At 37.1% G+C, this 11,427-nt stretch overlaps 5 protein-coding genes across 5 annotated transcripts; 1 reads left to right on the forward strand and 4 right to left on the reverse strand.

Annotated features, from left to right (window-relative positions):
* The first annotated feature begins 1,157 nt into the window (after nt 1–1,157).
* Nucleotides 1,158–3,062, forward strand: LOC145888402 (uncharacterized). The gene is made up of 3 exons (XM_082979140.1): nt 1,158–1,272; nt 1,435–1,598; nt 1,903–3,062. The coding sequence occupies exons 2-3, from the start codon at nt 1,448–1,450 to the stop codon at nt 2,457–2,459; spliced, it is 708 nt and encodes a 235-aa protein (XP_082835266.1). The 5' UTR covers nt 1,158–1,272; nt 1,435–1,447; the 3' UTR covers nt 2,460–3,062.
* A 133-nt stretch (nt 3,063–3,195) lies between these two features.
* Nucleotides 3,196–4,021, reverse strand: LOC145888403 (superoxide dismutase [Cu-Zn]-like). Its single transcript, XM_082979141.1, has one exon. It carries the CDS (start codon nt 3,867–3,869, stop codon nt 3,417–3,419), a length of 453 nt encoding a protein of 150 aa, XP_082835267.1. The 5' UTR covers nt 3,870–4,021; the 3' UTR covers nt 3,196–3,416.
* On the reverse strand, nt 3,910–5,879 carry LOC145888401 (putative amidohydrolase YtcJ). Its single transcript, XM_082979138.1, has one exon. The coding sequence runs from the start codon at nt 5,843–5,845 to the stop codon at nt 4,241–4,243; it is 1,605 nt and encodes a 534-aa protein (XP_082835264.1). The 5' UTR covers nt 5,846–5,879; the 3' UTR covers nt 3,910–4,240.
* Nucleotides 5,880–5,883: 4 nt separating this feature from the next.
* LOC145888400 (pre-rRNA 2'-O-ribose RNA methyltransferase FTSJ3-like) lies at nt 5,884–8,592 on the reverse strand. Its single transcript, XM_082979137.1, has one exon. It carries the CDS (start codon nt 8,271–8,273, stop codon nt 6,108–6,110), a length of 2,166 nt encoding a protein of 721 aa, XP_082835263.1. The 5' UTR covers nt 8,274–8,592; the 3' UTR covers nt 5,884–6,107.
* Nucleotides 8,593–9,234: 642 nt separating this feature from the next.
* LOC145889429 (cathepsin O-like) lies at nt 9,235–11,183 on the reverse strand. Its single transcript, XM_082980385.1, has 11 exons — nt 10,917–11,183; nt 10,741–10,861; nt 10,542–10,684; nt 10,456–10,469; nt 10,237–10,390; nt 10,056–10,126; nt 9,940–9,981; nt 9,774–9,873; nt 9,581–9,665; nt 9,430–9,522; nt 9,235–9,373 (listed from the first exon to the last, which is right to left on the reverse strand). The coding sequence occupies exons 1-11, from the start codon at nt 11,085–11,087 to the stop codon at nt 9,327–9,329; spliced, it is 1,041 nt and encodes a 346-aa protein (XP_082836511.1). The 5' UTR covers nt 11,088–11,183; the 3' UTR covers nt 9,235–9,326.
* Between the last annotated feature and the right edge of the window lie 244 nt (nt 11,184–11,427).

The following is an 11,427-nucleotide window of genomic DNA, read 5'->3' on the forward strand; positions in this document are numbered from 1 at the left end:
CCGAATATAATGTCATCATTAATAATGGTCATAAAAAACTTCAGTTTCCCGGAAATAACGAATTCTACCAGAAATTATCTCACCGAAAAAGATTTATGTCGTTCCAGTTTCTAGCTTTTCCCCCTTGCCGATACATGGGCGCCTGACTCGATAACCATTATGGTTTTATCGGTGCCCATGCCATTTCATTTCCTTATATATTGTTCTTTGCGTAGTTGCTTGTTTCGCAAAATAAACATGATTGGATTTTGATTTGATTTGCCGCATACACCCACAACTACGAAACAAGTAGCCTATAAATAGCGACTTCGCAAAATACTGTATTTTAGTTCAACGTTTGGTGTCAAACGCACAAATGCAACTTTTCTGTAGAGTGGAGAAGCCCTTCAAATAAAGGTTCAAAGCCAAGGAAGCAGAAAACACATAGTTCGGAGTAGCCTATAGTGGTACTTAAACTATGGCGACCTCATTTGGGGTGTCAAAATGCTGTTTTTTGGAGTGATTGTGTCAATTTTCAAGGATAAGGGCGAAAATCCTACAAATAGTCTGACCAAGAGATTGATTCAATGGTCGGATTCCAATATTTTAGAATCCGGTTCTCTTTCTAGCAGCATGCCATATTAACCGCAGGAATACAATACAAGAAGTTAAACATGAACCGGTTCGCGTAGGTCAATAAATTGCAAGAACCAGTTCTAACGAAGTCCCACTGGTGGGCCAAGCGCCCTGCTTTAAGAACCAATGATTAGAGTCTATGATACTGAAGAAATCCAATTTTGCACATGGATTTATGTTGGCAACGTTTTTTTATGTCATTTTATGTGTTTGTTGGGTACTAATGTACAGAATATACAGAGAGAGAACCAATGCTATATGAACCGACAAATTTTCCTAAAATTTTACTGTTTATAATTTCTTAATCTTTACATTAAAAAAATCTTTTCGATGGTGAAGTAAAATTTTGAAAAAGAAAAAATTTTCCAAAAACGAAAGTAAAATTGTTTGTAGCGCCGCATAGTGACGAGTTGCTAAGCATCATAAGCCAAAAGCTTTGTTACGTCACAATGCTGGTTTGTCAATTTAAGAGAAAGGGATGTTTATATTACCTGTTATTATTACATTATAACTGACTTGCGTTTCTATGTTGGACGTTTGTCGTTAGTAAGAGAAATATAAAAGTTTGATTACATACCGCGCAAGGCTATTTAACAGGGAAACGTTAACAGTACTTTTGAAATTCCAAAAAAACCTTCGTCCTTGTTATTTACACCGGTAATTAAAAAAGAAGCAAGCAATTTAATATACTGCTATGATTCAGCATAACAATACTACCTAGCCTAGGATATGTTGTGTTAAGATACTAACGCCAGAATCAAAAGTAGTTTTTGTTTTGTGCACAAAACACAAAATATATATTCTCTGGTATTTTGACAGTTTCTCCATCACAATGGAGGTTTCAAGTATTGTCGGTCGAAAAACTGTGAGTTCAAGTGCAGTTGATAAGTTAAAGAAAAAACGGCGAAAGAAAAGGAAACTAAAGGAAGGAAAACGTTCCTCTGCATCAAGTGCATCTGCAACTGGTAGCCCTGATTCTGTTGGTATGTTTTTGCCCTTTTGTTATTGTAAGATTGTCAGATATCAGTGGTTTTAAACCTTGATGTCAATAGTCAAACTTATCTAATCATAGACATTGGAGAAAAAAACAAAGATTTCAGTGTATATGAAAAATGCACTTACACCAAATTAACATGTTACTGAAGAAAAAATCTCTTCCAACAAGATTAGTTTGTGCATTCAGTGGACCAAGTGTTTTATTATTTTTTACATATGCTCCCAATAACTATGTATTAACATGTCAAATGGTCCGAATATACATGTAACTTATGGTTGTTTATTTCAAAGAACGTCCACACAAATCAAGATCATCATTTTCTTGTCCGCCCAACATCATTCCATCCAAGTCGAAAAAAGCAGATGAGGAAATGGATGAGATTAGTCAAAGTTTTAATGACAGTCTACGCTGGCTGCCATACATTGTCACCTATTCTAATATGCTCCCCCCGAAGTCCTCAAGCTCTCGACTTTGCAGTCCCATCGCATCCAAAATTGTTGGCTCTTCCACCTCCCTAAGTGAGTCTATGGAAGAAGAGGAAGAGCGAATAGCTATTTATAAAATGAACAGAAGAAAAAGGTACTTGGCAGCCCAGCAGGCCCTGATGAGTCTCTACCCTGATACTAATATCTATGCTGGTGCATCAAGCATTGAAGAACGTTGCTCTGAACAGCAGCCTTTGCATCCTGATGAACAGCACAGCCCACATTTAACAAGCACAATGTTTTCCTCTGGACTTCTGAGTGACCCCTCCACTGAAAGTATTCATCATCACAAGTTTGAGTTGGCCATTCAACCGTCCGCTAAAGAATCAAGTTCCATAGTCAGCCAGTCAATTTTATCATAATAAACTACACACTGAATGTGAATCAATTTTTTGACATTTTATCACTGTGTTTCATTCAAAATTTTTGTTTTTAGGGAGCATTTTACTTCCATAAAAAGCATTATAAAAATCAAGACCCATTGAAGAACATTTCATACAACTGGATTGTTCATGTTTAAATCTACATTTAATTTAAGTAGTCATTCCAAATTGGACCCAAATATTGAGATATCTAGCACTTAACGCCTATGCCAGGTAACCCAACCCAAAGTTGTTTTATTACTTCTGGTGATCTCTGCGTGGTTCAATAGCCACTTTGTATTATCACATCATAGGACAATTGTCATTTGGCAGTGTCATCAGACAATTGTTTTCTGGAGGTAGCACGACCCTTTTTAAAAATTTCTATGACTGTTCGTTATGATCTTGTTGTACCTCACCGTTAAAACCTGCTCACTTAATGATTTTTTGTCCATTTGTAATATTGTTATATATCAGTGACCAGCATTTGAGAGTTTTTGGTTGCAAAATGCCTTTTATGAGCAAGGTCAAAAGTGATATATTTTTGTGTGAGGTTTTACTGCATATTCTTACATTTAACAATATTTTTATTATATTTTATCTCCCGCCCTAGGTTGGCTGTTTGCATTCCTGCCATGGTGAGCTGTTTGTTTTTCCTGAATGTTGTATATACTCTACACCTTGCACAAATGATATTTTCTCTGCCATTAAGCAATGTCACACAAAAATACAGACGTTTTGTTCATGTAATTGTATTTACCATTGTCATGTTACAAGAATTTTACAAAATGCCGTTGTAAAGCAAGGAAATATATAGAACTCTTTCATTTTGCAACAATCAACATTTTGGAAGCAGAAATTTGGTCTGTGCAACACCATTTACAAATGTCATGATTTGTTAACACAAAATCTCATATATACATTATATGTTGTTATCTTTTGCAATTGTCGATTGTTTTAATCCTTCATGATTCCAATCACCCCACAAGCCAGTCTCCCCCCTGCGTGGCCAGTGGTCAAGCTATCCTCGTGGCCCCCGAGCCCAAGGTCATCCACATCTGCATGCACTACCACTGCTCTTCCAATCACTGAACACGGCCCACCAAGAGAGACAAGAGAATCTGTGATATCTACCTTTGCTACACCATCATCGCCTGCTGTGATGTTTCCAAGATCTCCGTAGTGGCGCTCTGCTGCATCAGGGGCACCATGGTTTTTCTTTTCTGGGTTGAAATGCCCACCTGTGCTGATGCAACCATTGCTGTGATCGCCGAATTCGTGGATGTGGAATCCGTGTTGCCCAGGTGTTAGGTTTTTCAGCTCTCCGCTGATATGGCACTTGGCTCCCTCTTGCTCAAATTTAATCACACCAGATCCCTCGTTGCCAGATAAAATACACATTCCCCTCATGTTGCCTATGGAGTTTTGTTGTCACTGTTAACGCACTGGATTCCTGCATAGAAGAAAGCGTAGTTGTGAATAATACCCACAATTGCACATGATTGGATCAATTTTACATTGCTAAAATATGTAATCGGGCAAACAGCATTGAATAAAACACTACTGACATAGAAAATAAAAAAATATTTAACCAAAAAATTAAGACAATGTATCTAGAAAAAACATGCAGAAATAAAAAATTGCAACCTTGCATTTCAATAGATCAAAAACAATTGCACAATTGATATTAAATTATGCTGCCTACAAAGCTCATTGTCATAGCAACTTATCACACCTAAAACTATTTTTGCAACACAAGCAGCCTAAGAGCAGGATTAGAACTACTTTTTCCATGCTAGCCTTCCTTTAATCCACACTTCTTTAACTGAAGTAGAAAGAAGCAATTTAGGATGTTCAGGAAGATTTAAAGGTTTTCCATCCTCCCCCTTCGGCACGTCAAGCAAAACATAATCTGCTTGAAAACCTGCTTCAATTTTACCCTTGAAAGTTTCAGCATTGTCTGCATATGCAGAGCCTGTTGTGTATAAATCAACAGCTTCCTGAAACGTGAGACATTCATCAGCAATAAATGGCTTGTCACCACCATGATAAAGGTCTGGCCTGAATATTGCATCGTACATGCCCTGCAGTGGGTTAGCTGTTTCAACAGGTGTATCGCTGCTTCCACCACAAATAATACCATTTCTAAGCAGTGTTTTCCAAGGGTAGATACATCCCATTAAACTTTCTGGCAGTCGGCTTCGAATACCTTTCGAATCTGTAGGGACAAATGAAGGTTGAACAGTTGGAACAACACCACACTTGATCATGTCATCCAGTAGCTCTTCCCTTAAAATCTGGCAGTGAACAAAAATCGGACGACTCTCTGGTGGTACTTTGCACTTTTTCAAATACTTCAAGGCAACTTCAGCTGCCCTGTCACCAATCACATGAATTTCCAACCTAAATCCAGCATTCGTAACATCAGTAAAACACTTTTCAATCTGCTCATCAGTGAGTAAAAGTACCCCAAGGTTATTGTTGCTGTCCAAGTATGGCTGTGACAGCGCAGCTGTTTCACCATTAAGTGCGCCATCAATAAATACCTTTATACATTCACAAGACAAGTTGTTATATGATTCACCAGGTGCTTTTGGAAAATTGCTTGTAGTCTTGTCAATATACCATGCAGCAAAGTAGCAATGGACAGGTAGCATGTTGCGTTTTGCCAAATTGACATATTCATTCCAGCAAGCCTGGTCGACAGGGTGAATACTTGTTAAACCAAACTCAAGGCACTTTTGAGTTGCACACAAAATAGTTTCTTCCAAAAGCTTTGAAGTTTGAGAAGGCATTATTTTTAAAATTAACTCAACTCCACCATATTCACGCAGAATTCCTGTTGGCTCACCAGCTTTGGGATGACCTGTTGGATAACGATCAATTTTTCCATCCTCTGGATCTGCAGTGTCAAGTGTAATATTAGCTAGCTCAAGAGCTCTGCTGTTGACAACTGCCATGTGCTGGCAAACTCTCCACATCACAACAGGTCGATCGGAAACAACTTCATCCAAATCAGATTTTTCAGGCAGTCTTTCCATTATTTCATGGTTCCATCCATACCCAATAACCCATAGGTCCTCCTTGCTTGTACTGTTCGATATTTCAAGGGCTCTTTTTTTTAAATCCTTGATAGATGTTGGCATCTTTAGGTCTTTTCCACAGAGCATCAGCCCCAACCACTGTGCATGTAGGTGAGAATCATGAAACCCAGGAAAAATCCACTGGTTTTCCATGTCCCTCTCTTCTGACACGCTGACATCTGGAGGTAGATTACTGTCAGTCCCGCATTGCACTGTTTTGCCCAATGTTTGGTCAAAAATCATCCATGTGTAGCATTCAGCAGCACTCTTCCAAATTCTTGCATTATAAAATAGCACTTTCATACTTACAGAATCACAATTTAGGACTAGATAAAAAGCACCTGAAAAAAGAAAAATACCGTTGGCACCATTGATGTAAATATCAAGAGTATGAAAACATGTCCGTTGGGAAAAAAAATATTCAATTATCTCATTCCAGCTTTAACGAAAACTAATGTAAAGTAATGAACAACACCATTTCAGTAATACACATTAAATTTGATATTAAAGGACACATATTGAGTGGTGCCACAATTTCCAAATCTGCTCTACACCAAATGCATGTTTATTTTTTTCTTCCAGTTTTGCCGCTTTTCTTTTTGTCCATTCGCAAGTCTTTTTTCATTCGTTTGTCAACTACTTTAAACTTTCCAGATACACCAGGCGGTCTTCTAACTCTTTTGCCAGTACCCTTTTTGGCAAACACATAGGTGGTGTGCTCTTTCTTCTTACCCAAAAGCCCAGCTTTCTTATAAATACTTTTGACATGAGCTGCCTTTTCTTTGTTGGACATATCTTGTGAGTCGGTTATACCTTCTGCTTGTTTTCTGGCTTTATCCGTTTTTTTCATCAGCTTTCGCTTCTTTCTTGCTTTTGCCTCTGCTACTTTTTTCACAGTCCTGTCATTAATCTTCATTTCCTTGGATTTGTAAAAGTTGACAAGGTCCTTTGGCAAATGTTCATTTAAATGAGTGCGTACAATTCGTCTTTTTTCATCCTCCACAAACCAGTCAGGTAGACTGCACACAGTATCATCAAAGGTATACCGGTTAAATGATGAATCAATAATGTCACGCTTTTGTTTGTTTGAAGTAGCAATGACTGTTCCGAGGGCCAAACCTTCAGCATCCATTTTGTAGTTTGCTTTGGCAACTTGTGGTGGAGTTTGTTCTTCATCTGAATCGCTGTCGCTCTCTTCAGCTTGTGGTTCAGGTGGAGGAGTTTTATCAACCTCCTTGCTATCAACATTCGATTCTTTGGTCTGTTGTTTTTTCTTGGCGTATTTCTCTGCTTGCCTTATTTCATCATCTTCATCTTCTCCTTCCTCTATTTTGCGAAAAATGTCTTTCTTAAACCATAGTTGTGTTTCAAATTGATCAACACTCCCATCAGAATCGTTATTATCATCAGGTTCCTCAATTTCGTTGTTGTCAGAATCTTCAAACTCCATCTCATTATCAGAGTCTTCAGAATCAGATCCAAGAGCCTGGTCCACATCAACATCATCAGAAATGTCAACTGGTCGGTTTGCATTTTCAACATTTTTCAATGCAAATAGTTCCATATCATCTTGCACAGTTATGGACTGAGCCATGTGGCTCATGCGTTCACGCAGCTTGTTTCTTTCCTTTACCACAGTTTTCTTTTTCTTTTTTAGTGCCTTTGCCTCATCCTCTTTGAGCTCAGCAAGCTTCTTATCAATTTCCTCCTCACTATCCTGTTCCTCATCATCCTGGATCATCTCTGTTGCAACCTCACCACCCGAAGATAACTTTTTCATTTTTCTGTGCCAGTTCAGAAGACCCTTTATCTCTTTTTTACCTAAACTTTTAATGTCCTTGACATTTTCCACTATGTCCACAGTGACCAATTTATGAGCTTTCAAGGAGTCGTCATCAAACTCAATTTCATTTATTTCACTCAGAAGTTTCATAGGATGAGCACTGGCCAGAAAGTCAGAAGTTGTAATTCGACGAAATAGTAAATCCCGCTCTTCATCATAACCTTTTGCTTTTGGCTTTTTCTTTTTTGGTTCAAAATCAAGAATGCTGATATCTCTTTGCTTGCCCTCAACCTCCTGAAAAACTGCTTTTGGATCAAAAAACTTGTGGTCAGTCTTGTCAGGGCATTTGTAACCTTGGCAAACAACAAAAATTTCAGCCGACACATTTCTTGAAGCCTGTGGCTTTGTGGCATGGACTTTATTAAAAAGCTGACCAAAGACCCACATCAGTGCCTGATAGTCTTTGGATCTGAACACCTTGGTTATAAACCAGCCACCCTTTTTCAAAAAATTACAAGCCAGTTTTGCAGCATGTAAAGTTAGCACAGATTGTGTGTAAGCATCATGGAGCCAATTTTTACCAACGTTTGGTGCACCATCGTGCAGGAAACAGTCAACTTTCCAGCTATGCAGCTCATTTTTTATTTGAGACTTACAACTTTCCTTGGTGATGTCATCTTGAAATGTAATGCATCTTGAAACAGGTTTTATTGGCACCAGATCCACTCCAATAATGATGCTTTTTACTGGCATATGTTCTGATGCAACCTGCAGCCATCCTCCTGGAGCAGCACATAAATCAACTAACACTTGTGATGATTGCAGGAAATTAAACTTTTTGTTTAGCTGAAGTAATTTGAAGGCTGAACGTGCTCTGTAACCAGTCTCTTTTGCAAGTTGATAGTATTTGTCCTTGCGGGCTTTGGCCTTAGCTTTGTTTTTTCCCATAATGACTATGTACTAGTGTTTTATCACCGCCACAGCTGGAATATTCAACAAAACAGTTGAAAAGCTTACATGACCAGGGTTTATACACTGATTTGCCAGAGGTAACAAGGAAATAAAAGGCGTTTTTTAATGCAAACACTTACCACGTTACAGGCAAAAAAGGATTTAAGCTTGTTAATAAAAAACCACAAATGTGTTGATGAAAAAAATAGGGATAATATGCAAATTTACCTTGACCTTCCAACCTTTTACATGTCCTGTTTGTGCTGCTATTTAACAACTATTTTAACAACATGATAATATCTGCAACGACTATTACCTTATTCTACGCAGTATCATGCGAGTCAAGACAAGAGTTCATCAAGACACACCCCCTAACTAACTAACCACGTTTCAAAGTTATCCTAAGCACCAGAACATACAAATGAGACAACAACTATAAGTTATTTTTCGAAACTGTTCTATTTACGATGTATTAAAATATATTATTTCTTTGTATTTAACAATCACGTTTCAGTAAGAGGTTACAACTGTAAGCCAATGCTATATTTTATTTTGGTTAACCAAAGTGTAGCGGATTAGGATACGAGAGTCTTAAAAGGTCATGAGTCAGCACTATGCACATGCGAAAAAATGCTTACAAATTGTTCGTAAGTCAACAAACCACTAAACAAGCGTTGCGCCGACGTAAGTAATACGCAAGCTGGCTGTTTCCAAGCGTTTGTGCTTTAGCCAATATTTTTTTTTAATATCTTAACTATGAAAATTTCGTTGTTATCTTAAAAGCTATTCAAAACATTTTTTTGGATTGTTACATGAAATAGTAAAAAGGTTACATTTAAATTCTAAAGCCTTGTGTATTTCCACAAACAAGATGATGTTCTACTTCCCCAGAAGGAAATGGACTATTATTCCGCTACTTGAAACCATTACATCACAAAAATTAGTATTCTACACAAAATACAAAACTGCAGTTTTATTGCACATACAAATCTGTACAGTAGAAAATTACTTGACAAAACTGAAGATCATTTCAATATAAAAAAATACCAGTTACGATCCAAAAGTTGACTTGACACCATTGTAAGCATTTGCCACTCCTAAAAGCAGTTCAATGTAAGCATAAAAAAATCAATGACAGCAGATTTCAGCTTACCGCAAACATTTTCACCAATTTTGATCCGTAGGTAACCATTCTCGCCAAAGCCACTGCCCCAGGAATTTCGAACAATCCAATATGGAGGTTGTTCTGTTCACCATCACTTAAACTGTTATTCAATTTCAACACAAAGTCTAACATTTCTTACCATTCATATTGAAGCCAACTATTTGTACAGCATGATTGGCAGAATCATGTGAGCAATGGTGTTGTATAACTCCACTGACATAATCCTGAAAATTTCAGCATAAACACCATATATATTGTAAAAAAATTAAACCCAAATGTGCTTTAATACAATGACGTCTATTTAATAAAAAATAGCAAGCAATCTGCAGTACCTGCCAGCTTACTGCATTGACAGAAATAGCCATTGGGCCTACTCTCTGTACAAGAGGTAGCATTTTTTTAACTTCAACACCAGGGCATGCTCCGTGGCACCTGAATAATTGGATTAAAAAATTGAGCAGGTAAATTTTTTATGCATCTTTTGGTTACTTAACTTACCAGTAACAATAGTAATCTGAAATGCCAATTCCAGTACTCTTGCTGTGGTCAAAAATAGAGAAATTAAATTTTATTAATTATTTAATTTTTTTGCATTATAATTTTGGTACATTTACCTGTTTTTCAGACACTTTTCAGTTACACCTTTGTATGGATAGAGTGAATCCCGTTCTAATTTAATTTGATTCTATAATAAACATATAGTACTTTCAATAAATAAACAAAATCTTGTAACTAATAAGTTGCAAGTTTAATCAAAATAAATGAATTGCTTTAGCCAGAATAAAAAATACTTACAGTTTTTATCCAGGAAAGAGCATTGCAAGGCGAACCACCCTTGCACCCATAGTTGTTGTTGCTACAATCCACTACCTCTTGGGTACTTAGTACAATCTTTGTGTTACCTTGCAAAGCCCAAGAACTTTCCACATTTTCAACTGAACTAAAAGCCCTACATCACAACAGCATTTGGATATTCAGATAGATCCTAGGGCATAGATCACAACCTCTACTTACCAGCAACTCCCACACTGTAATTTTATGACAAGGTTTAGCACTTCACTGTGTTAGAAACAATATTTATGGTAAGTGTAACTACGCACCGCCCCTTGGTCCTTTACGGCAGTTACAATTCCTTTGGTTCTCCAATCCCATGTGTTTGCAAGTGATGAGTGTCTTACTTGTCCAAACAAAAATGTGCCATTCTGTTCGGATTTCCAATCAACATTTGTTGACAGATACATCTCTGCAATAAACAAAACAGTGACATTGGCATCGATCTTGTGTATTCTGAATGTTTACCTCTAAATTCCTTTGGTGACAAATCGGAAAACTTTGTGATTCCATACACAGTTGTTCCATTTTTGCCTCCAGTTTGAATTAAAGTAAGTTTGTTTTGGTAACTGACACGCTTGATGGATGCCTGATTGAGAACATATTAGCCTATTTGTAAAAAGCATTATGATTTATGTGTCTACCAAGAAATTGCTGTAACGCATCTTGTATTCACTGCTGCCATACTGGTATGTCCTGTTGTACTTGAGTATGAAAAGATTAAAAGTATCTTCATAATTGTTCTCTTGCAAAGGAAGTGCATGTGATCGAAAGGAAAGTAAATAAATAGAAAATAAATAAAGAAAATGATTCATAATTAACAATAAAGTGCAATCTGGAACAGTAAAACATAATGTTTAGCCTGGATGTTGCCAAATACATCTCATTGTAATATTATATAATAACTAATTACATTTCTATATAGCCTATGTCTTAACAACATGTCTAACTCGACCAATGACTTTAGCTCGTTTGATGATAGTTTATTATCATATTAACTGGTTATATAACAAATGAATGACAATTTGGAATGCAACCAGTTTCCGATGTTTTGCTACTCTTTACTCCGTCGTCACAAAATCAACCAAGCGCAGCAATCAGCACAAAAATATTTAGGCTATACAGCAAGTTGTGTTGTGCTCTTGCTTTGTTATC

Source organism: Ascidia mentula, chromosome 2 (assembly GCF_947561715.1).
Source record: "Ascidia mentula chromosome 2, kaAscMent1.1, whole genome shotgun sequence".
In the NCBI taxonomy this organism is placed as follows: domain Eukaryota; kingdom Metazoa; phylum Chordata; class Ascidiacea; order Phlebobranchia; family Ascidiidae; genus Ascidia; species Ascidia mentula.

Bases quoted from the DNA above. Each gene is read 5' to 3' on its own strand.
- LOC145888400 (XM_082979137.1), bottom strand. From the start codon at position 8,273: ATGGGAAAAAACAAAGCTAAGGCCAAAGCCCGCAAGGACAAATACTAT.
- LOC145889429 (XM_082980385.1), bottom strand. From the start codon at position 11,087: ATGAATCATTTTCTTTATTTATTTTCTATTTATTTACTTTCCTTTCGA. The intron at 9,982-10,055 runs GTAAATGTACCA...TTTTGACCACAG, and splicing joins GAAAAGTGTCTGAAAAACAG to CAAGAGTACTGGAATTGGCA. The intron at 9,874-9,939 runs GTAAGTTAAGTA...CCAATTATTCAG, and splicing joins TCAGATTACTATTGTTACTG to GTGCCACGGAGCATGCCCTG.
- LOC145888401 (XM_082979138.1), bottom strand. From the start codon at position 5,845: ATGAAAGTGCTATTTTATAATGCAAGAATTTGGAAGAGTGCTGCTGAA.
- LOC145888402 (XM_082979140.1), top strand. From the start codon at position 1,448: ATGGAGGTTTCAAGTATTGTCGGTCGAAAAACTGTGAGTTCAAGTGCA. The intron at 1,599-1,902 runs GTATGTTTTTGC...TTTATTTCAAAG, and splicing joins TGGTAGCCCTGATTCTGTTG to AACGTCCACACAAATCAAGA.
- LOC145888403 (XM_082979141.1), bottom strand. From the start codon at position 3,869: ATGAGGGGAATGTGTATTTTATCTGGCAACGAGGGATCTGGTGTGATT.